The sequence below is a fragment of the Anabrus simplex genome, chromosome 1 (assembly GCF_040414725.1).
Source record: "Anabrus simplex isolate iqAnaSimp1 chromosome 1, ASM4041472v1, whole genome shotgun sequence".
Taxonomy (NCBI): domain Eukaryota; kingdom Metazoa; phylum Arthropoda; class Insecta; order Orthoptera; family Tettigoniidae; genus Anabrus; species Anabrus simplex.
In genome coordinates this window covers 319,246,047-319,268,300 of record NC_090265.1, presented here as the reverse complement: position 1 = coordinate 319,268,300, position 22,254 = coordinate 319,246,047, and the positions used below count along the sequence as shown (strand labels likewise).

Sequence of the window (22,254 nt, the reverse complement as noted above, 5' to 3'; positions counted from 1 at the left end):
TTGATATATATATATATAGCTTCTTAGTAAATAAAATATTTCCACAATGTTTAAAAGAATATTCTACTAGACAGAAAGTAAGAATACAAGAACTAAAATTGATAGTGTATTATAAGAGGATTTTTACCTGCGATATTGTTGAATAGCCTTTGGAAGAGTTTCATCAGGCTGCTTAAGCAAATAGCGACGAGCACCTATAGCTGACATTTTGTAAAGATAGTATTCGTCAACATCCGATAATTGATAGTTGAAGGCATCATAGTCCTTAGCTAAAACAGCACTCTCCAGTTTTCTAAAATTGGAATTTATGAACTGCCATTCATGGTTTGTGAAGTAGTGCAGAGCTACAAATGCATTAAAGATACGCTGCTGAATTTTTACCAACCTGAAAATACAAAAGTACTACTTAAAGCCTTCAGATAAATTTCTTTAATTAGTTTACTGTTCATTGTTAGAGCAAAATATTGCGGATATATGAGGAAAATTAAGATTTAAATGTAAAACATAATAGTCTTTTGGGATTATACCATGTGAAATGAAACAAACTGCTTGGAAACCTTATATATCAAGAAGACATGGAGACCCAGATTTAAATGCTATGATATCGATCCACCTTGTACTTTCTTGTGTAGCAATTCCTGTTACTTCCTCACAGGCAACGTATCCAGCATTCTGAAGAGAGACAGCTAGCATGTGGTGGATGGTGTAAAGACAAATTTCACCAGAAAGAAAAAATTAGAATTTTTATTCTTCCCCTTCTTCTTCATGGACTTTTCTCAATTTATTGCTGTGGATCTGGCCCAGATTTACAGCCAAATGCCCTCACCGATGTCAGTCTTATGCGGAGGTATATATTCACTATTTTGTGTTTCTGTGGTAGTTGGTAGTATGGTGTCTTATATGTAACTGAAGATGTTTATTAAGATGTTCACAAATACCCAGCTCCTGTGCCAGAGGAATTAAGCAAAGGCGGTTAAAATTCCTGGCATAGCCAGGAATCAAACCTGAACACGTCTGATTTCTACCCAACTTAAAGAATCAAGACATGGATATTTCAACTGTTGTCAAGCATTCCTGGAAAACAGGACATAAAATTTCATTTGACAGAACCAAGATTTTACCATCTATTTCCTGGAATTTAAAAAATAAAATCAAGAGGCTATAGAAATTATGAAACACCTGAACAAGATTAATCTGGAGGAAGGCTGAAAAATAAACAATACATTACTTGGATGCCTATTACAATGGTTGGATCCAGAATGTATCCTTTAGTGGACCCAGATTTAAAGTCTATGATATCGATCCACCTTGTATTTTATTGTGTAGCAATTCCTGTAACTTCCTTATAGGCAATGAATCCAACATTCTGAAGAGAGACAGTTAGCATTTGGTGGATGGTGGAATGACAAATATTCCATAGGGCTTCACCTTGTGGGCAGAAACCAAGGAGGGCTGATGACTTTAGATGTTAGGCCCCTTTAAACAACAAGCATCATCAGGCACGAAACCAAGGATGTATGGTAGGGTTTCGTTCTTACAGCAGCTACTGTCCTGGCTTCCACTCAGCACAACTCACACTGCAACCACATTGCACTTCATTTTAAGGATATCTTTCCATTCAGAGCTTGATAGAGCACTGTGGTGCCACATCCATTTATTTGCAGGTGTATACTCTTTGTAAAGAATTGCAGTGATACCCTTCAGTGGTAGCTCACACCATACTTTGTATTCCCTGTCAATGACCTCCATGCATACCTTATGAACATCAATCGCTTCATCTCTTTTATTGATAAACCTTTCAGGTGGTTCTATTTTCAGGTATTGCAGATAGACTTTACCCTCTTTACCTAGGTCACAAGTGTATTTTATGTAAGGGCTTGCAGTCTTTGCTAAGCATCTAATTCCATTAAATTATTGGAGAATGAATTCCCATTCAGTTCTAAAGAGCCCCAGATCTTTGTACATCTGGTGAGTTTAGATCATGGAGTCAGGTGTGTCAGACGGTAGTTAAAAGTTTATACGGCTAAATGATTTTTACGTATCACCTATGCAAAAGTGAATTTATTTCATTAATTATACTAAACCAAGGTTACAACACAAGATTAGAAAGGCTTTAAGTAATTATTATTGGTAAAATATTCTTAATTTTAAGTGATGTAACTACTTGTAATGTAAATGGTAATTACGAACATTTTCTTACATTTTCTTTCTCCCAGTCATTGTAAGTATGGTGTCAAACAGCAGTGCTGGTATAAGCTGGAAGAGAATGAACCCCACGAAGAAGAGTGGGAAACTGTTGGTTGAGCAAATCCATGGATAGAAAATTGTATCATTCATTGGTCTTTCTTGAAGCATTTTCAAACCTTTGGTCTCTAGCATTCTCATGTTGACGTTTAACATCTCATGGGATGAACAGTTATACACAGGTACACCATTAGAGCTGAAAAACCACAAAAAGTTATCATTTAGAAAATTTCAACAAATTAGCTCTATACAAACAACAACAAAAGAAATTTTTTTCATTACTGATAGGTTCTATACTCATGAGGTTGACAGTGAAAATATCCTGTAACATGAAATTGGCTGTTTAAAAATGGTTTAATGCTTGAAATGCATTAATTAATTTATTTTTATTAGCACCAAACAAGCCTATCTCTACAGATATATCAATAAATGTCTGCTTTGACAGTTATTCTCCACCATACCAAAGACTCATGCTCTGCAGCCTAGGAATCTGCCCACCCTTGAGATCCTATCCTCCCTCAGGCACCTCTCAAACAAAGCCTTCATCTTGAGCAGTAAGCTGAATGTACTCTCACATTACAAATGGCGCATGTCACCCACACTCAAATTACTTCTACCAACCACCTTCCAATCACCCATTTACTATTTGTCACCCAATGTAGTGCCATCCTGAAATGAAGCTGTGATATTCATTAAAAGCATAATGATAAAATATACTCCATCACAGGACATAGTACCCAAGAATACATAGCCTTTTCGATGCGGCTCATTTCTACATTCCTGTTTACTTGAATAAACAAACACAGAAACATTTGTTAACACAACTGTCCCATCTTCCCCATCCTATATTTACCTTTTTCTTCTTCTCTCATTTTGCCTTTTGCAATTGTTTTCAATCAATCAATCAATCAATCAATCAATCAATCAATCAATCAATCAATCAATCAATCAATCAATCAATCAATCAATCAATCAATCAATCAATCAATCAATCAATCAATCAATCAATCAATCAATCAATCAATCAATCAATCAATCAATCAATCAATCAATCAATCAATCAATCAATCAATCAATCAATCAATCAATCAATCAATCAATCAATCAATCAATCAATCAATCAATCAATCAATCAATCAATCAATCAATCAATCAATCAATCAATCAATCAATCAATCAATCAATCAATCAATCAATCAATCAATCAATCAATCAATCAATCAATCAATCAATCAATCAATCAATCAATCAATCAATCAAATCAAATCAAATCAAATCAAATCAAATCAAATCAAATCAATCAAATCAAATCAAATCAAATCAAATCAAATCAATCAATCCTGATCTGCATTTAGGGCAATCGCCCAGGTGGCAGATTCCCTATCTGTTGTTTTCCTAGCCTTTTCTTAAATGATTGCAAAGAAATTGGAAATTTATTGAACATCTCCCTTGGTAAGTTATTCCAATCCCTAACTCCCCTTCCTATAAACGAATATTTGCCCCAATTTGTCCTCTTGAATTCCAGCTTTATCTTCATATTGTGATCTTTCCTACTTATAAAGACACCATCCAAACTTATTCGTCTACTGATGTCCTCCCACGCCATCTCTCCACTGACAGCTTGTAACATACCACTTAGTCGAGCAGCTCATCTCCTTTCTCCCAAGCCTTCCCAGCCCAAACTTTGCAACATTTTTGTAACGCCACTCTTTTGTCGGAAATCGCCCAGAACAAATCGAGCTGCTTTTCTTTGGATTTTTTCTAGTTCCTGAATCAAGTAATCCTGGTAAGGATCCCAACACACTGGAACCATACTCAAGTTGATGTCTCACCAGAGACAAATATGCTCTCTCCTTTACATCCTTACTACAACCCCTAAATACTCTCATAACCATGTGTAGAGATCTGTAACCTTTATTTACAATCATATTTATGTGATTACCCCAATGAAGATCTTTCCTTATATTTATACCTAGGTATTTACAGCTTGATGCTGATTCATTTCTCTTATCCTGCTTAATTGCATAGGAACTTCGTAAGTAGCTTAACATAAGCAGCAATTATAAATAAGGAAAAGTTTAATTTTGACCCCTCCAAAAAATATTTCTGTGTTGTTTCATTCGATGGGGTAATTTGAGTGTGGGTGACATGGGCAGGTTATAGTGACAGTACATTTAGGTTACTGGTCAAGATTATTATATGAATTTTGGTAATACATTTTGTTCACCATAGAATCTCATTTAGATTTCTTCAACTGTTGAGTACCGTATTCATATTTATAATGATGACTAGCTGATGTACCCGTGCTTCGCTACGGGATTCTACATTGTATACAGAATTCTAGGTTAGGTAGTGTATACGTTGTGAGCAAGACTGTATTAAATTTTATAGCTCTTAACATTGCCCTATACAAGCGACGGGGAAATCACCAAACGTCTTTACTCATATGAAGACTGGGTTAGGGAATTTTCATTGTAATTGCAGGCCCACTTGCCTACCATCAGTCACAATCAGGTTGAGGAATTTCATTATAATGGCAGACACTCACTCTCCACCTGCCTGTTTAAATCCTCAGAAAGACTGTCTTAGTGTTTTTCCCAACTGAAACGAAAATAGGACATTACAATGACGTCAGTAGGAATGGCGCGAGTAAAAGCAATGCTTTTATGTGAGCTACCTACTCGATCAAATTAAAAAGCAACTATTTTCTCACTTTTAACGAACAGTACTACGCTGCCGATCTAACAGTCCAAAGTTCCAGAGCTGGAACGACCAGGCTGCAGACAGCCGTGATCCGAGAACACTCTTAACTTTTTGGGGGTTGGAGGGGGTCGAATAGTGGAGAGTCCCAGGGTAACTATGCCCTTTTACTAATCTGTTTCCTAGGAGTACCCGATGAGTCGGAAAATCTCAATTCACTACACTGGTGACGGAAGAATCTATCTGACTTGGAGGCAAATTTTTCCTCCAAGCCAGAAGAGAAACGCCCTCTTCACTGCTAATTTGAACTAAAATGAATGTAGAAGTTAATAAAAGTAAAGAGGAAGAAGCTCTTCTTAAGAAATGGCTCTTTCAGTGTTGAATTTTGAGCTTTTTAGTCAACTGTGGTTCTATAATTTGGAATAGGCTTAAATTGTAATTCTAGACCAGGTCATACTACTACTACTAACTACTACTACTACTATTATGATGAACCAGTGTGTTATGTACCAGCAGTATCAGAGAATATACGAACCAGTGCAATGTCATGCTATAGAAGAAAGTTTTCTAACTCCCCAGCTATTTCCTGCCAATATTCAGTCAGGTTGTTAAACTCGGTGCACAGCAGTAATCCCATCTATCAGAAATGAAATAAATAAATCTCATAGCTTACGGCAAACCATGATTACAAAAGGAAATCTAAGATATGAAATCATTACCATCTATAATCCACAGGAAAGTAATTTGCCAAGTTTTATGTTTGTAAGCAGTAGTTCAGTTCAATAACAGGCTACAGCTATATAACATGTAATAACAAATACCCCACTAGAGTAACGAAAACAACATTCACATTAATTGATCACATACTAGTCACAAATAATAGTAAAAAAATGTCATGTATTCAATATAGCAAATAACTTAAGCGATCACTACCTACTGGTATGTGAAATTTCTTGTGAAAAATCAGTTCCAGAAGTACCAATAATCAAAGATAGTGGCAAGCAATTTGTAAATTACAACAAATTAAATCAGTATACCGGTATCCTACCAAATAAATTTAAATGTGAGGAAATGGACATAAACACTTATAATAAATTTATCGAGAAGAAAGATTTTTAGGAAGAAAGTCTTACAAATGGAAGAATTCCAAGGGAGGAAGGAAAAGAAAACAGGCACAAAGTGGACTGAAGATAGGAAAAAGAAACACAGTGAAACAATGAAAGAATACTGGAAGAAAAGGAAAGAACAACTAAGGAGGAACAATTGAAATTGTAACGTGGTCCTTAGAAGGCCGGAACGCAAGAAGAAGAAGAAATTTATCGAGTATATTAGCACGTGAATTGAAACCAGCTTAATTTCAATAAAAAAGAAAGTACCCCCAAAGACATTCCCCTAAAACCTTGGGTTACCCAAGAATTACTAACACTTATACACAGTGATTCAGTTGGAACAAAATATTTACCGGAACTCACCTTATTAATTCAGCAATTTCCAAATGGACTCGTATTGGGTGTCAAAATCAGCGGCTTTATTTTTCCGACAAGTTGTTTCATTAGCTGAACGTCTCTCCTTTCGTAGCCATGACTTGACATATGGTTGTGGGTTAATATATGCACAGGAGGTCCAATGCTGCTTATGAAAATAAGTCCGCTTGATCTTGCAACCAGCAGCGTATTTCTCTTTTCGGTGTGGATCTCATTCATGGTACTGAAAGCTCTTTCAGCTTCTGCTGAAGAGATGGGAATGGTCTGTACAGTCTTGATTAAAGACATCAGCTCCACTGGAATTTCCTTGGTCTTGACATACTTTCTAAAAGCATTAATGTACTTCCCTTTGTCTGACATGTGGAAAAAGTCACAAAGATTGCCAACACTCTCATCACCATAGCAGATATAAAAGAAGAAGTGGAGTGCCAATTCTTTTTGTATAGTACCTTTGAATCACTGATAACTTTTGTCATTCTCTCATGTCTCTGCTGACTAGAGCTGGAACCAAGATGAGATGATGTGGACACATTTTCCATAAGCTCCTTATTTAAATTGTTCACAAGACTTCTGAAAAACTGCTTTCTGTCAATTTTTACAACTGTTTAGAATCACGTAATCCTATGTTTCTAAACTTTTTGTTTTCTGCTGCTGTAAGAACTGTTCTGTAGTGTTCTTCAGAAGCTGAGTTACACATAGATTCAAACACTTTTATAGTGCGCTTGACTGCATTTTGAGCCTCTGTCAGACTTGTCTCTCTTTTCTGCAACTCTAATGACAAATCAGTTAACTCAACAAGTGCATCATACATAATTGCAATATTTTATGGAAATTCTACACATGTTAACATATTTTCTAGACCTTGGAATTCTGCCCTTTCTTTGGAGTCACTCTGGTGGTCATTTTTGGCCTCACTAAAATGTTTTACAAGTGCACTATAGTTTTCCCAAACAGCTGTTACAGTCCTCTGGCTTGATGCTACCCATCTTATTGTAAATATTTTCCGAATCTTCTTAACTCTTTGTTCCAGTGAAGCAGCACAAATGTTGAGTTCTCTTTGATTTTTGGGAGACATGCTGTATAAACAATACAATTTGTCAAAGAAAGAATTGAAATGGTTAACACCTGTAACTTCATTTCTTGTATCAGAAACGGCCAATTCCAAGCGATGGTTTAAACAGTCCCAGATTACTATAGCTGGAAATAACTTTAAAAACTGTGATCCAACTCCATTTTTTCTACCTAACATTACAGAGACCACATCACATGCTAGACCAACTAAATGTTCTGCCAGAAAGTTTTCATTCATCCTAAGTTATATGAAGAAACATTCTTCAATATCGCTCGAGTAATATCATCTTCTGTAGTTGATTCAAGTTCTATCAAATTCCAGAAAAAGGAAACAACTTCAGAATTATCTGAAAAAGCACATTTCAAACATAATACTAAAACAGATTTTACACTAACTGTTGTTGATTCGTCAATCATAATACTGATTCTCCACTGATTTTCTGTTATAGATTTTGCTATTTTATTTCTCATTTCCTACGAAATGTGTTCAATAATATTGGCACAACTAAAATTTGTATGAAGAACTCGTCCCATATCTAAACCATTTAATTGTTGAAGTTCAACATAAGCCTGTAGGTCTACGAAGGGTCTATTTATTTTCGCAGTTGAGTATGCTGTTGAAAATACTTGAACGGTAGAGTCTAGGTGTTTGATATTCACAGTGTTCAAGCAACTTTCAAATATTTATTAGATTTTGATTTTTGTAACATAGCTTTTGTGTGAGATTCTGAAATTTTTTGCTCAAATATTATTTCCGAAGGCTTGTTTGTTGTTGATTAATATAATTTCCGTTGGGATGAACCTTGCATTCTACCCATGATTGCATTTTGAGCCTCTGTCAGACTTGTCTCTCTTTTCTGCAACTCTAATGACAAATCAGTTAACTCAACAAGAGCATCATACATAATTGCAATATTTTCTAGAAATTCTACACATATTTTCTAGACCTTGGAATTTTGCCTTTTCTTTGGAGTCTCTCTGGTGGTAATTTCTGACCGGTAGCTTAAGTCCTGCCCCTTTAGAAACTCCTAATCTTAATTTACTTTCCTCTTTACATATATTGCAGCCTAAATTTTTATTTTCTGCAAATAACCACTTGTTCCCTGAGAAAAAAACAATACGGCACTGCGACTCGTTCCAACAGTCTGGAAAATCTTGTTTTCGGTAGCTGGGTCCTTGAATTTCACAGTCGATGGTAGAAGGTGTAGAACCATAACCCAGATTCTCCCTTGAATCCGAATCACACGTTTCAGCAACATTTAACCCAGGCACTGTTTTTATACATGTCTTTAATGAAACTAATGTTCTCGGAACGCCATTTAGTTTCGTTTTCACTTGAACCATCTCACACCTTTTTAGTATTTCTTTGATTCTTCATCTTCATCCCCAGCACGTTTTTTTGAACCCAGCCAGTTCAGTAAACTCATGGTCACACTCACAATTCACTTTCACAGCCACTGGAAAACTTGGAAGGTACTACGGGGCTACTGATGTTCATTAACTGCATCAGTAACAGCACCAGATTCCATAATATCTGCTTCACAACAACACATTGAGAAAAACATAAAATAAAACCTGGATTCACACAAACATAACGAGTGGAAGAAAGTTTTTGTGCTCACTTCCCACTCTCTGAATCCAATAGCAGTGTAGCCAATCTTAGAGAACCAGAAAACCGCCCAAGAGTGTAAAAGCCACCGTATCTTATGAACATAAAACCGTAAGATTCGATATTAGTCCGCTAGAGTACACCCATGACGTTTCAGTGCTATGTATAGATTATAAGATTTTCTCACTGAATATAAAAGTGTTACGTCATTCTAAAGCGGGAAAATATTTTCCGGAACGGCGTTCCGGCCCATTCCGATCCAACTAAACCACTGCTTATACACATCAAAGACTCACTGTTTCAAAAACTAAAGTAAAAAACCCCTCTCCAGAAGTAATTGAAGAATACAAAAGAATCAGTAATAAAATAACCAAATTAAAAGGAGAGTTACAAAAAAGGCATTATGAACACAGATTACAGAATTGTAAAAACCAAAAAGAAACATGGTATGTAGTCAATGTAGTGTTAAATAGGAAGCTTGGACATAAACATGAAATCAGCCATCTGGTGGTAAATGATGTCAGCATTACAAACACAGTGGACATATTCAATAATATAAATGAACTACTGTATACGTTAACATAGCTGCAAATATAAGAAAAGGTCTTCCTGAAGATGAGCAAGTTCATGGCAGCACAACAGCTCAAAGTCAAACTAATAACTAATAGTATTTTCATGTCTCCAACTGATGAATGTGAAGTGCTCCAAATGATCACTTCTCTAAAAAGTAAAAATAATTTAACAGTAGATAAAATAACCAATGTCTTGTTAAAAACCTGTGTTGAAAGTTTAGTGCCATATATTGTGGAAATTATTAACCGTTCATTTCTCAGCGGAGAAATACCCCAATTACTCAAATGTGCCAGAATTGTACCTATCTTTAAATCAGGAGATTATACAGATCCATCCAATTACAGGCCAATTAGTATATTATCTGCCATTGGAAAACTCATAGAAATGGTAGTAAAAATTAGATTGGTAAATTTTCTGTGAAAATGATGATGGGTGCTTGTTGTTTTAAGGGGCCTAACATCGGAGGTCATTGGCCCCTAATGGAATGAGATGGATGACATGATATATGATAGTTAAAATTTTAAAATGTATCCACCGACTGACTAGAGTTAAAAAAATGGTGATGAAGAAAAATGAGTATGAGATTAAAACAATCAGTGGATCTAATTTGCAATGCCTTATTTTCTAATAAAATAAGAGGAAATACAGGAAACAAAGGAATAAGGTATTGCCTGGTAGTACAGATATATATGCATAATTTACGTTAGACGTTAAAATAACACATTGAAATACGCAAAACAAAACTAAAATGAAGTCAATGGGATAAAAGCGCAAGTGACACAAATACACCAGGACGAAGTGCATCATTACACACGATAAAACAGATCACCATCCCTCATAAAGTGGATGACGAGGTCTGCTGACTGCTCGTCATCTCGCAAGGTAAGGGAGATAGTACTCGGGAGGTTAAGACTATGGCGCAGATCGACCAGGTCCATACACTCTGTAAGGATGTGTGCCACGGTAAGATAATCGCCGCAAGTACACACCAGAGGGGGTTCTCCTTCCAACAGATGGGAGTGAGTTAGGATACCGTGGCTGATCCCAAGATGACATAATACCACTGCTTCCCTCCGCAAAGCCCGAAGGGAAGTCCTCCATACCTTCGTTGTTCCTTTTATTGCTCTCAGCTTATTTGGAAGTGGAATGGCCTGCCACTCCATCTCCGAATGGGACATAACCAGATGTCTCAGCTGAGTGTGAATATCACTTACTGGAATCTTGTAAGGCAACAGGGGCAATGTAACTGCCTCCTTGGCAGCCTTATCTGCTAATATATTTCCCTCTACACCCATGTGGCTTGGGAGCCACATAAACGTGATTCTGGTGCCGGCATCTGAACGCCCGGTCAGCAGGTTCTGGACCCGCTGCACCAGAGGGTGTCGAGGGAAACTAGTATCAATAGACTGTAGTCAACTCAAGGAGTCAGTACACAGAAGAAAGTGCCAGTGCTCATCGGACAGTGCGTACTGAGGTGGGTGAAGAGTACGTTGATGACAAAAGTGGAGAACAGAGGTCTTTGCGGTGGAAAACTGAAAGCCATGTTCTAAGCTCCACTGCTCCACTCTCATAATAGATTGCTGTAATTGTCCCTCTGCGACTGCCATATTACGCAACCTATAGTGCAGAGCAAAATCATCCACATATAGCAATGGTATTACTGCTGAAACAGCAGCAGCGACAATACCATTTATGGCAATCGCGAACAGAGTGACACTAAGAACTGATCCCTGTCGGACTCCATTTTCTTGAACATGGTATTGCAAATATGTCCTCACTACTCGGATATGGAATAGACGGAGGGACAAAAACTTTACAATAAATACCGGCAAGTTACCTCAGCATCTCCATCGGTGCAAGGCTGAAAGGGTACCATATCGCCATGTAGTGTCGTATGCCTTCTCTAAGTCAAAGAAAACAGCTATCAAATGCTGTTTGCGGAGAAACACATCCTGGATAGAGCTCTCCAGGCATACCAAGTGGTCAGTGGTTGATCGAGTGGCTCAAAAACCACACTGGTACTCGGACAAGAGTCCTTGTTTCTCCAGACACCATACAAGTCGGCGATTTACCATCCTCTCAAATAGCTTACACAGGCAGTTTGTTAGACAAATAGGTCTTTAACTTCCTGCATACTTAGGATCCTTGTCAGGCTTGAGGACAGGAATGACTATGCCCTTTTGCCAATGAGACGGAAAATCACCCTCCATCCAGATTCAGTTGAACACACGAAGGAGATATAGAAGACTGTCCTCACTAAGGCGTTTCAACATCTGGTTATGGATGTTGTCTGATCCAGGAGACCAGCGCTAAGGCGCTGCAGAGTTCCCACTCTGTAAAAGGCATGTTATAGTCCTCTGAAGCTTGAATGGCAAAACTCAGGTGATGACGTTCTGGCTCCTGCTTCAGAGTGAGGAAATCACGATGGCAATTCCCGGAGCCAGACACTTCTGCAAAGTGGCTAGCTAGTTGGTTGGCAATCAAGAGTGGTTCACTGACGATATTGCCTGCAATGGAAATTCCAGGTACAGAAGATGATCCTTGGATGCGCAAAATGCATTGAAGTTTAGTCCACACTTGAGATTATGGAATTTGTGACATTATAGATGACACATATCTCTCCCACGAAGCTTTCTTACTTTGGCGAATAAGAACTGGCGCCTTAGCACGGAGTTGTTTAAATGTTACCAAGTTGGCCACAGTAGGCTGTCTATGGTAACATTTATGAGCTCGAAGGCGTTCTTTGATAGCTGCTGCTATTTCTTCGCTCCACCAAGGAATGAGTTTTCAGCGAGGAGTCCCTGAGAAGGACGGAATGTACTCCTCAGCAGCAGCAAGAATAACTTGGGTGATGTAAGTTATTTCCTCGCCGACGGTCCGCCTGATGTCGTCGTTGAAGACAGCTAGTGATGTGTACTTTGGCCAATGAGCATGTTTAAGAATCCATCGAGGGGGAGCCTCGACGGATTTTTGTTTCAACAAAGTAAGGATGATGGGAAAATGGTCTCTGTCACAGAGATCATCGTGTGTATTCCACCGAAACAGCGAAACCAACGTCTATGCGAGAATATGTGCCGTGACATACACTAAAGTGAGTTGGTTCCCCTGTGTTTAAAATACATAAATCCAGCTCTATTACTAATCTTGCCAGCTCTCGTCACCGAGCGCAAGGCTTCTCAGAGCCCCATATGGGGTAATGGGCGTAAAAATATCCCAACAAGATGAAGGGAGGTGGAAGCTGATCTATAAGTTCAGTGACATCATTTATGTTAAGAGGCTGGCCTGGTGGAAAATAAACGTTACAACACTGTTGCTATGACAGGCAGAGGTACCCGCCGCACCGCAATTGCTTCCAGTGGGATCCTTAGAGGAACCTCTTCGCTATAAGTATCAGAACGGACAAAATTACCCACGCCACCAGACGCCCGGTGGGCATAATATCGTTCTGTCTAGTATAGTCTGAAATTTCCCGAGACCATATGATGACCTGGTCTGAAGTTTGTCTCCTGAATAGAGACTGTACTCGCTGCGTACTCACTAATGAGCTGGCGTAGCTCAGCAAGATGCCTGTCATAACCGTTATAATTCCACTGTAACAGTGCCATAGTGTGGACTATAAAAGGAGCGTTAGGTTATGAGCGACAAGATGCTCGGAAGCCTAAACACTATCAACATCTACATTCGTAGATCTACGGATCTACGGATGTAGATGGCAGCACGACGTCCATCCCATCATCGACAAGGCGGGGGATGATGGACAGAACTTCGATGCTTTTTGGGTGCGGGGAGTTCTCCTACAAGGGGAGCATGCAGGTTTTGGAGCAGGAGTACCTGCTGGCGCAGACTAATACCCTCCAGGTGGAGGGCATGATTTCTCCTTCGCAGGGGAAGTGCGAGAGCCCTCGGTAAGGGCGTTCATCTTCGTCGCTTTCTTTTCTAGTTTAGATGGGATGGGAGTTGCTTTCCCAGCCCTGGTCGATGATGCTGCCTCCGCCGGCTGGGGCACGTCTTTCGCCGACCTCTTACGGGGGGAGACTTAGCCTTAAACACTTGCTGTGCCGACTTAGAACTGCCAGCCGGCACAGACTTCTGGTTGGTCAAAGGTGGGGTGTTCCCCTCCTTCGAGCTTTTACTCTTTGCGACGTTGCTCTGAGGAGCAACAGTAGCCTTGGGTGCAGCGATCAGCACAGGTGACGATGTCCTAAATGATGAACCTGGGAGACTCTGAGGTATCATGCTACAGTCGAGTGTACGGGCAGGTGTATTCGTGGAATTCAACTTACGGCACGCTTCCTGGTAGGAAAGACCATCCAGAGTCTTGATCTCATGGATCTTCATCGCACTCAGATACGTCGGACAGTTCCAATCCCGAGGAGAATGAAAACCAGAGCAGTTAGTGCACTTGTACGGAGTTGTGCACTGCTCCGCACCGTGAGCTACTCGTCCACATGCACCACATACAGACGCATTTTGCATAGTAGTCCTCTCGTGCACAAGCTACATGCTTGTACCCCATACCAACAGATTGAAATAATATGTTTCCGAACCGATACTTTATGTTATATGTTTATGCGATAACTTGTTCGACTGCTTTTCGCACTAGACAGATGAAAGAAGGCAAATAATTTGAAGTTGTACTTTTGTTGTATTCATATTATCGAGTTGGCTACGCAATATGTACACTGCCTTATGCATAAGATCGCGTTGTATGTCCGATAGAGATATGTCTTAACCGAGCGGGAAGAGGAGGAGGACGTTATAACAGCCGCTATCTTGCACAAGCTGTTCAGAATTCTAGTCTTATTAATTTTTTCTCTGTTCGAATGCATCTTCTTAGAACAAAGGTATCCCCTGACACGTTCTGAACACATGTTGTATCGTGTATCGCGTTCTATTCTAGTCTTGATCACTTATTTAGTGTTCTGAACACATCAATCAATGTTCTAATCACATGTTGAAGTTAATGACATCGAGTACAGTGTTCGATTCTAGTCTTAATCACTTCTTTTGTAATCTAATCTTCTTAGAACAAAAGTATCCCCTGACATGTTCTAAACACATGTTGTATCGAGTTCGATTCTAGTCTTGATCACTTATTTAGTGATCTGAACACATCAAACAATGTTCTGATCACATGTTGAAGTTAACGACATCGAGTACAGTGTTCGATTCTAGTCTTGTTATGTTTCAATCACTTCTTTTGTAATCTGCAAGTCTAAACATGCACAATATTGTTATCGCTGCATACTCTTGCCTTCGCGATGCATGTTCGATAGAGATATAAAGCTATGCCTTGACATAAGAGGAGGAGGCGGAGAAGGAGGAGGAGGGGGCCTGTAACAGCCTATGTATAGCCGCTATTGTTTAAAGATGAGAGCTGTCAGAAAACCACGTAGAATTTTTTTTAAATTACCCAACACTACATTTCAAAGGTGTAAGGTTTAGTGCTGTAAAGATAGCAGCACGAATCTCTGTTGATTAAAGATGAGAGCTGTCAAAACAGCACGTAGAATTTTTCAAGTTACCCTCCACCACGATGAGGTTTAGTGCCGTAAAGATAGCAGCACGATGTGTTATTGTTAAAACATGGCGGCTGACAGCTGTCAAAACCACGTAGATTTTTTCAAATTACCCGCCACCACATTTCAAAGGTAGTAGCTAAAGATGGCAGCATGATGCTCTGTTGATTAAAGATGGCCGCTATCAAAAAAGCATGTAGAAATTCTCAACACCACATTTCAAAGGTAGTAGCTAAAGATGGCAGCACGATGCTTTGTTGATTAAAGATGGCCGCTGTCCAAAAGCACGTAGCTTTGAAGAGCACGTGGAATTTTAATTGCCCTCCACCACATGCATAACAGCAGCCGCCATCTTGCGCAGTAGCCTCTAAGCTAGCTTTCTTCATAAGAGCCTGTATATAGCAGCCATCGTGTGTGAGCACCCCTAGGCCGTCTCATAAGGAGCTGTGTATAGCCGCCATCTTGTCGCTGCCATCTTGCGCAAGCATCCGTAGGGCGTCTCATAAGATCAGAAGCCATAAGCAACCTTAAGCTGTCTCATAAGAAGCTACGTATAGCCGCCATCTTGTAGAATTAGATAGCTGCTAACGCCAAAGGGCCTAAGTAGGAACCGAATCGTTGATCTCATCATTAGACTACCTTTTATTATGCTATCATGTTCCTGATACTGCGAACCTGGGTAGTAGGCAGGAAAATTTTGTCCGTTTTGCTCTACGACGCACCGTTTTTGAGATATTTAACATTTTGCATTTAAAGCCCAAATTCAATGAATCGAACTAGCACGGCACGTTACACTCTCTACCACAGCAAGACCTAATCAAGTTACGAAAACTTGCTTCAATACAAGCTAAAACAGGCGAAATGCCAAAGGGCCTAAGTAGGAACCGAACCGTTGATCTCATCATTAGACTACTTTTTTCTTATGCTATCATGTTCCTTATACTGTGAAACTCGGTATTACGCAGAAACATTTTGTCCGTTTTGTTCTACGACGCACCGTTTTCGAGATATTTAACATTTTGTATTTAAGTCCCAAATTTAATGAATTGAACCATCACGGCACGTTAGCCTTTAAGCTAGCTTTCTTAATAAGAGTAGCAGCCATTTTGCGCAAGCACCCTTATGGCGTCTCATAAGGAGCCGTGTATAGCCGCCATATTGTTTCCACTATCTTGCGCAAGCATCCTTAGGGGGTCCAAGAGCAGCCGCCATCTTGCGCAAGCACCCTTAAGGCGTCTCATAAGGAGCCATGTATAGTCGCCATCTTGTGTAATTGGCGTCGGGAAGGGTATCCGGCCATAAAACTGAGGTTAGGCCCTTCATGAGGTTAGGCTCGCTGTCTTGTGCTTTAAAAGTTAGGTTAAGGCCCTCTAAGCGGATGTGAGGATAGGCGCCGTCTCATAAGGAGCCATGTATAGACACCATCTTGTGCAATTGTCGTCGAGAAGGGCATCTGGCCGTAAAATAGAGGTTAGGGCCTTCCATGAGGTTAGGCTTGCTGCCCTGTGCATCAAAAGTTAGACTAAGCCCCTCTAAGATGGCGGATGTGATGTTAACCTCGCTCTCTTAGGCGTCAGGAAGGACATCCGGCCGTAAAACTGAGGTTAGGGCCTTCCTTGAGGTTAGGCGAGCTCTCTTACGCATAAAATGTTAGGTTAAGTCCCTCCAAGATAGCGGATGTGAGGTTAGGTCCGCGCTTTTATGCGTCAGGAAGGGCATCCGGCCATAAAACTGAGGTTAGCCCCTTCCATGAGGTTAGGCTAGCTCTCTTACGCATAAAAAGTTAGGTTAAGCCCCTCCAAGATGGCGGATGTGAGGTTAGGGTCGCGCTCTTGGCCAGCGAGAGGAGGAGGCCTCTCCCGAGCTCCTGAGGAGGAGTAGGCCTCCCCCGAGGGCCTGAGGAAGATGAGGAGGAGGATGCCTCTCCCGAGAGCCGGAGGTGGAGGCGGCCGCCGAACTCTCCCCTTATATTACTCATGAGTGATAAATATTGGAAAGTGATTACTGCTATGGGTATCACTTAATGTACGCCAGGTGGTTGTGGATGCATTATTGTAACTGCATAATGAAATATCCACTGCATTTGGAGGTGTTCCAGTGGGGGTTAGTCTAGTCGTGACCTATTATTGAGAATGACTAGGTTACTTTGCTGTAGTGCATTCAAGAAGTTAGTTCCCCATGGTGTATCAGCTTGGGAACCCCATTGGGTATGGTGAATATTCATGTCCCCTAAAATAAGTAGCTGGCTGGTGTCGGGGAATTGTTTAAAATATTGTTGCCATTGCATATGTGATATATATTGATCAGGTGGGCAATATATATTTATAACATGTATATTGTTAGATATTATACCAAGTACATATGTGTTAGGTATTTGGTATTGGGGATGAAATAGCTGATATGTGAATGATTGATGTATTAGAAATGCTACTCCATCATACCCCGGGCCGTCTTTGCGTTCAGTTTGAAAAGAAGGTATAAAAAAAAAGTTATCGGGCGCACTACTATAGCCGGTGTTATTTCTTTTATCAATATTCGCAATTCATGATATTTATTCCGAATACTTCTAGCATTCCATTGAATTATCTTCATTGTCTTGACTGAATAGGAGCTGGAAGCTATCGCAGAATTGTCCAATCATGGTTAACATATTAGGTTGATCCTTAAGTAATGGCGGTAGTTGCAACATGAGCGTATGTAGGCAATGTAGGACTTGGCCCTCTTGCGTATCACGTTGAGAGGGCAAAACAGATTGGTTTACCGCTTGCTGTGATGAGTGTTGTCTCAATGTAGATGGGATCGGCGGAGGATGTGAAGGTTTTTTTTGCTGTGTTGTCATTGATGCATGCCGAGGAAGTTGATAGTGTTGCAGAAGTAGCATATGTCCCATACGATCGTAACCAGAAGTTGGTTTGGGTGGCAAATAACCTGTGTAAACTTCCGCGTCGCATAAGTATGCAGGGGGGGGGGGGAATTTGAAGACTATCTTCTGGAGCTATTGGCTGTGGATATAGATGCGAAGCAGCCTCAGAAAATGATACATTCTCTAGGCAAATTAATTTGTTTTTATGTCCACTTGGCGTTTGTGTACCTCACATTCAGTCAAACCCGATACATGTTGCTTATTGCAATGCAAACATTGTATCACATTAGATAGACAATCAGCTATCGCGTGATTTAATGCACAATTCCTGCATCTAAAGGTGGAATATTGACAATTTCTTAGAGTGTGGCCATATCTTTGGCATTTCGCACAAATAATTGGATAAAAAAATAAATGGAGTAACTTCTAACACAACCTGAAAAATGGAGACATATTTGGGAAGATGCTTCGCACAAAAGGCAACTTTGACTGAGCCAGTCGGCACAATCATATACTACCTTCCCCTCTTCTCTAGTCTTACAATTTAGCCTTTGTACAGCATGTACCTTTATATCACTTTTTATTAGGGCTAATATGTCAGCATCTTTAAGATTTTTCTCAACCCCTCTAATTATATCAATCCAAAATAGGTTTGAATGTGGAATGAATGCATGTAAATTGTGTGAGGCAAGAAAATTACTTTATAAAAATGAGTTAGCATGTAAGGCAGATTGAAAATTGATCTGAGTCCTGTTTCTCCCTTTGGGTTGAATGGAGTGAACATGGAAATTATTTTCATATAGAAGTCTTCCAAGTGCCATTGGGTGTAGGTTGCCAATGTTATTCGTATTTTTGGCGGATATAAATACAATATATGGACCGTGGTGATTGGTAGGGTAGCTATATGAAGCAAACTTATTGTTAGTGGTTTTAGTAGTTGAATTATGAGCATTATTAGGTGGAGGATTATTAGTCACAGTGGTATCCTTAACGTTCTTTGCTGGATTTTGATTCGTCTTCACTGTTTCTTCATGATCTACATTATCGTTAGCTGAAGGATAAGGTTCTTCACCTTCGCCACTGTCACTATCCATGTTGTCCCACACTGTGCACTCTACCACTCTTCAAGCACTAAGTACTATCTGCGCACTTTTTAGCGATAGATTTACACTCTAGTGCTGAATCAGTCGACTTCGGTTATCTTCGAGATTCGTATTGGCAACCTATGAAACACAAACTAAGAATCGCTTATCATCGCTGTGCGACATCTGGCGTACACTTTACGTACTCGTACTGTTGTTGCTTACACAGCAAAGCCAAACTATAGAATTCATGCTAGGAACACGTTTCGCATCGGGAAATTAGTATACAGTATTATATATTGTGTGTATGGCACAGTTGTTGGCGTTAAGATAATAAAGGTTTAGAAAATTCATATCGATCGATCATATTATCGATTCAATTCAGATTTCATTTCCATTCAGTTGGCAGTATTTACCGGAACCGGCAGTGCTCCCTTCTTACTCCTCACGGAGTATAAAAATCTATCACTAAAAAGTGCGCATACAGTAGAAAATTCTAGAACCGACTCGATACAACCGCACGCGCTATACAACCACACCACTCAACAGAGTGAACAAGACTGCATCTCACAGAATAATATTTAACATCTAGTATATCATAATACCTCTTCATGACGTACATTGACAAGGAATAATTCATACAATCTACACATCCTTTCTATATTATTTCATTGTGACGATTAATAAGCATGTTCGGCTTCCTAACCCATCTAAGAAATCCACTACGTGCATATGCTCTCATTTTGCTGCGTGAAATCTATGCTCATTCTTGCAAATAATCATAAATTCCTCAGCTATCAAAATACATTCAATCTATATATAATCACTTCTTTCGAGATATATTGATTTTATCACAATTTAACATTGCAATACTTGATTCAATCATTGCACTTCACTTAGTCACTTGATATCTTAAGTACTTCACAATTATTATAAATTTCATGAGGTTATTACATTCTAACTTAATTAAGAACTATAATTTAGTAAACTTAGCTTGTAATTCTCTGGCCATGACGACTTTGTAGCTCTCTGCACTACAGCTGTTATCCGTGGCCGGCTGGAAACCATGGATCAGCTGAAGTCCTCTCCTTCATCAGGTTGGTTGGCTGGGCGGTTAAATATTCATCTCCAGGTCGGTCTAGTACGAATTTAGCAACTCATGATCATCTTCTTTGTTGCAATAGTGTCAACATAAAACAATCCCGACAAGTATGAGTTCATTTTACTGCTTCCTGAAAATTAACTATCTCGCCAGTACTCCTCTTATATTTGCTTACTGAGCTGACGACTCCCATATTTAATACTGGGTTCAATGTATTTCCAGTCTTATCTTTGCCTTAATTTTGGTATAGGATTTTATATAATAATTCCGTTCTTCAAGGGCTAAGAATCCCTCAATTCTGCTTTCTATTAAAAATTCCTTGCTATTTTCCGTCTTTCAATCCTTATCCTCAAATAGGCTTTGACGTGATGTTGCGGTCATTGTCTCAACAGTTGATTAGCGTATTTAATTTAAATCTCCTTATTTCACGCCGCAATTATTTTTCTCTGTGCTGAATACTTTATATTACGCCGTATCTTCTTCTTAAGATAATTATTGAGTATTCCACTTTAAATCAGCTAATGTCTCTCTCTTCTCACGCAGCAGAAATTTTCCGTGTCCGTCCAGTATCTCGGCAAATTAGTTAGTGTATTAATAAATACATTAATATTTTCTTGTTTCTTTTCAATCAATCCACTTGATATTTTAATGTCACAGCCTTTGAATTTGTGCGCCGTTTTCTCGATCTTTGCCTCCTGTGAATGTTAAATTATAGTTTACTTTATATCATTCTGACTTGTGTGTGCTATACATCTACTCTGACGCCATTTTATAACACGTCAGAATATGCAATGGGCACATTGGTATTTGAAATTTCCTGTAAAAGTAAAGAAACAAATATTTTTTGAAAAATTCACTTAAGGGGAAATGAAAAAAGGCTGAATTTTTAAAATTAGTATATCTACAGTATATCTCAAAAACTTAATATGTTGCAGACGTGAAAATTGGTATTTGGAATCTCCTTTAAAAATAAGGAAACACGAATTCTTTTGTTTTCGGAAAACCCCTTAACCGGGGGGTGGGGTTAAATAATTAAAAAATTAGTTGAATTATTTGCATGAATACATAACCAAAAAATCTAAATATGTTACAAATGTGAAAACTGGTATTTGGAATTTCCTTCAAAAATAAAGAAACACGCACTTTTGGGCGGGAATCAACTTGGTACGCGGGGTGGATGAAAACAGAGATGAATTCCTTTTACGAGGATACATATATCTCAAACACTCAAGATGTTACAGTCGTGATAATTCGTATTTGGAAACTCTTTTAAAGAAACGGATACTGTTTATTTTTGGAAAATTCAGTTAAGTGGGGAGCGTGAAAGGAAGTGAAAAAATTCCTTTTCTGGAGAAACTTATATCTCAAAACTGAAGGGTACAGACGTGGAAATTGGTATTTAGAATCTCCTTGAAGAATAAAGAAACACACATTCTTTTGGGTGGAGTGAAAAAGGTTTTAAATTCCTTTCATGAGGATACTTATATCTCAAGAACTGAAGATGTTACAGACATGAAAATTTGTATTTGGAGTTTTCTTTCAAAGAAAAGAAACACATAATCTTTTGTCTTTGGAAAATCCACTTAAGGGGATGAATTAATTGAAAAATTTGTTGAATTCTTTATATTAGGATACTTATATCTCAAAAACTAAGGATGTTACGCACATGAAAATTTGTATTTGGAATCTCCTTTAAAAGTAAAGAAACACGCATTTTTTGAGGGGTGAAAAAGGATTTGAATTCTTTTTATGAGGATACCTATATCTTAAAAATGAAGATGTTAGAGGGATGAACATTTGTATTTCGAATCTTTTTTCAAAGTAAAGAAACATGTGTTCTTTTGTCTTCGGAATATCCACTTAAGGGGTTGATTGAATTGAAAAATTAGTTAGATTCTTTGTATGAGGATATTTATATCTCAAAATCTAAAGATGTTAAAGGTGTGAAAATGAGTATTTAGAATCTCCTTTAAAAGTAAAGAAACGCGCACTTTTGGGGAGGGAGAA

The 22,254-nt window shown here is 38.9% G+C and overlaps 1 protein-coding gene across 2 annotated transcripts in view; it reads right to left on the bottom strand.

Annotated features, from left to right (window-relative positions):
- Window positions 1–22,254, bottom strand: part of LOC136856746 (fatty acyl-CoA reductase 1) — a 324,691-nt gene that overhangs the window by 54,544 nt on the left and 247,893 nt on the right. For both annotated transcript variants that reach the window (XM_068224950.1, XM_068224951.1), the window contains exons 7-8: window positions 2,201–2,440; window positions 128–385 (exon numbers count right to left, since the gene is read on the bottom strand). In XM_068224950.1, coding sequence (XP_068081051.1) covers window positions 128–385; window positions 2,201–2,440 — 498 coding nt within the window. The remainder of the gene's footprint in view (window positions 1–127; window positions 386–2,200; window positions 2,441–22,254) is intronic.